Here is a 2387-nt window from a genome sequence, read left to right on the forward strand (position 1 = left end):
CAATCGGGGTTGAACCTTTAATTTTTGGGCCTTCACGCAGTTTGTTCAGCGGTGCCAGGGTATAGGCTGCGTTCTTGATAAATCTCCTGTAAAAGTTTATAGTACCAAGAAAACTGCGCAGAACAGCAATTGTGCTCGGGAATTTTAGGTTAATAATTGCGTCTTCCTTTTCAGGCAACGGCTTGATACCTTTTTCGTTGATCAGATGACCAAGGTACTTTACCTCAGGTTGACCCAGTACACATTTTGCGACGTTGACTACGATTCCGTACTCCTCGAGACGTTTGAAGAGCATGTCCAGGTGCTCCAGGTGCTGTTCCTCGTCGTCTGATGTTACGAGGAGGTCGTCGATGTAGGCGAATACGACAGAAAGATCTCTCGTGACCTCGTCGATGAAGCATTGGAACGTCTGTCCGGCATTTTTGAGTCCAAACGTCATATACAGGAACTCGAATAGGCCAAATGGTGTGATGATCGCTGTCTTCTCGATGTCTTCTTCGGCGACTGGAATCTGATTGTACGCTCTGGTGAAATCTATAACAGAAAATAATTTTTTACCTTTTAGTGCTGCTACACAGTCGGCGAGTCGCCTGATCGAGTACTTGTTGTCCACAGTACGCGTGTTGAGCGGTCTGTAGTCGCCACACGGTCGCCACTCTCCTGACTTCTTTGGTACGAGATGTAGCGGAGATGCTCATGCGCTGGTCGACAGTCAAGCGATTTCAATTTTGATCAGTTGTCTAAACTCTTCCTGAGCAATTTTCAGCTTATTCGGCGCCAGGGGTCGTGCTTTACACGATACTGGAGGTCCAGGCGTCGTTTTAATGTGATGTACTACCGAGTGTTTCTCCGTCGCGGCGATTCCTTCGGGTCGAGTGATAGCTGGGTACTTAATAAGCAGTTTGTGATAAACTGAGTTGCCTTCGACTACTTTGATGCGATTTGCATCGGACTCGATGGAATCTACGCTGGTCTGGAGACCGGTTGTGTCGTCACGTAGCTGTTTATTCTTGAGGTCAATAAGTAAGCCAAAATGACTCATGAAATCGGCCCTAATGATTGGCTTTGTGACATCAGCGATGATGAATCTCCAGGTGAAATCTCGACGTAGGCCTAGATTTAATGATACGGTTATGAAACCGTAAGTTTCGATAAGTGAGCCGTTTGCGGCATGGAGATGGTATCCAGCTGGTTCTGGTTTGCATCTTAATCGCCCCCGAGGGTAAACTGAAAGATCTGAGCCAGAATCCTCGAGGAAAAGTGTGTTCGTGGCTTGATCTGTTACGAAAAGACGATTTGACGATGCTAGGGAGTCGCAGTTCGTCTCTACTGACTCCCGCTGGCATTTTCCTGAAACTTGCAGCCAGGAATGCAACGAAAAGCTTGCGGTCCGTACTTTTCGTGGTAACGACAGAGTCCTGACTTCTTCAGACGAGGTTTTGATAGACTGCGGCTCGGACTCTTGGACGCTGGGTTACATCCACGGTATTTGCTTCTTCCACGCTCCTGGCGTAGATCGTTGGCTAGAGATGCGACCTGCTGAGCCAATTCTGCGATTACCTTCTCGAGTGGCGAAGTTTCCGGCGATGCTGAAGCAGCAGCTACCGTGTGCTTCTCTGGGTAGAGTTCGTGGATTTTGCCGGCAGTTTTTGCCAGTTGGTCCAGTGTAGCGTTGTCTGGAGATACAGAGAGCAGTTCCTGGGTCTTCTTTGGCAGGTTAGCTATCCATTTGGCTTTTATTACCGTCTCGTCGATCCTTGGAGCGAGTACTTTGAGGTAACGGAGGAACTGCGTCGGTGTGCGGTCTCCGATGGCTTCGCCATCTAGGAGTTTTCGCAGCTTCGAGGATTTAGAGGCTGAAAAACATTTTATCAGCGTTTCTTTGAGCTGCGTGTACGGATTGACCGCTGGAGGTATGACGATCAGCGCATCGACTTCTACTGCGGCATCTGCATCTAAAAGAGAAACTGCATGATTAAATTTTTGTTTCTCGTCAGCGATGTCATACGTTTCGAATCGCGCCTCCAGTTGCGCGGACCACGGCGCGGCTATCTTCGGATTAAAAACCGGAGGGGGAGTGACGAACATCGGCGGTGTAACAACCTGTGCGGTGGCAGCGGGAGTTGCGTTTTTGTTGTGTCCTGTCATTGTCTTTAGAATGCACTACGTCACTGCTAGAACACAAAAAAATCACACGAGTGTCACGTGAACACGAGAGAATTATGCGCGAAGCTGTCGCGCAGTAGTACGCGCCAAATTCCTGAGCTTTCGTCAGAAAAATTTTCACCAATTTAATTCGCACTAATGGTCCCTTAAATTAATTACCGATGCGGCAAAGCGTCCAAATGTTGCCCGGCAATGCACCGGTGGTGATAATTTTCGCTAAA

The 2387-nt window shown here is 48.3% G+C and overlaps 1 protein-coding gene across 1 annotated transcript; it reads right to left on the reverse strand.

The window, feature by feature from the left end:
* Positions 1–1326: 1326 nt before the first annotated feature.
* LOC130672721 (uncharacterized) lies at positions 1327–2148 on the reverse strand. The gene has a single exon (XM_057477428.1). The coding sequence runs from the start codon at positions 2146–2148 to the stop codon at positions 1327–1329; it is 822 nt and encodes a 273-aa protein (XP_057333411.1).
* Positions 2149–2387: the final 239 nt, after the last annotated feature.

Source organism: Microplitis mediator, chromosome 1 (genome assembly GCF_029852145.1).
Source record: "Microplitis mediator isolate UGA2020A chromosome 1, iyMicMedi2.1, whole genome shotgun sequence".
Lineage (NCBI taxonomy): Eukaryota > Metazoa > Arthropoda > Insecta > Hymenoptera > Braconidae > Microplitis > Microplitis mediator.

Coding starts and splice junctions, on each gene's coding strand:
- LOC130672721 (XM_057477428.1), bottom strand. CDS start 2,148: ATGACAGGACACAACAAAAACGCAACTCCCGCTGCCACCGCACAGGTT.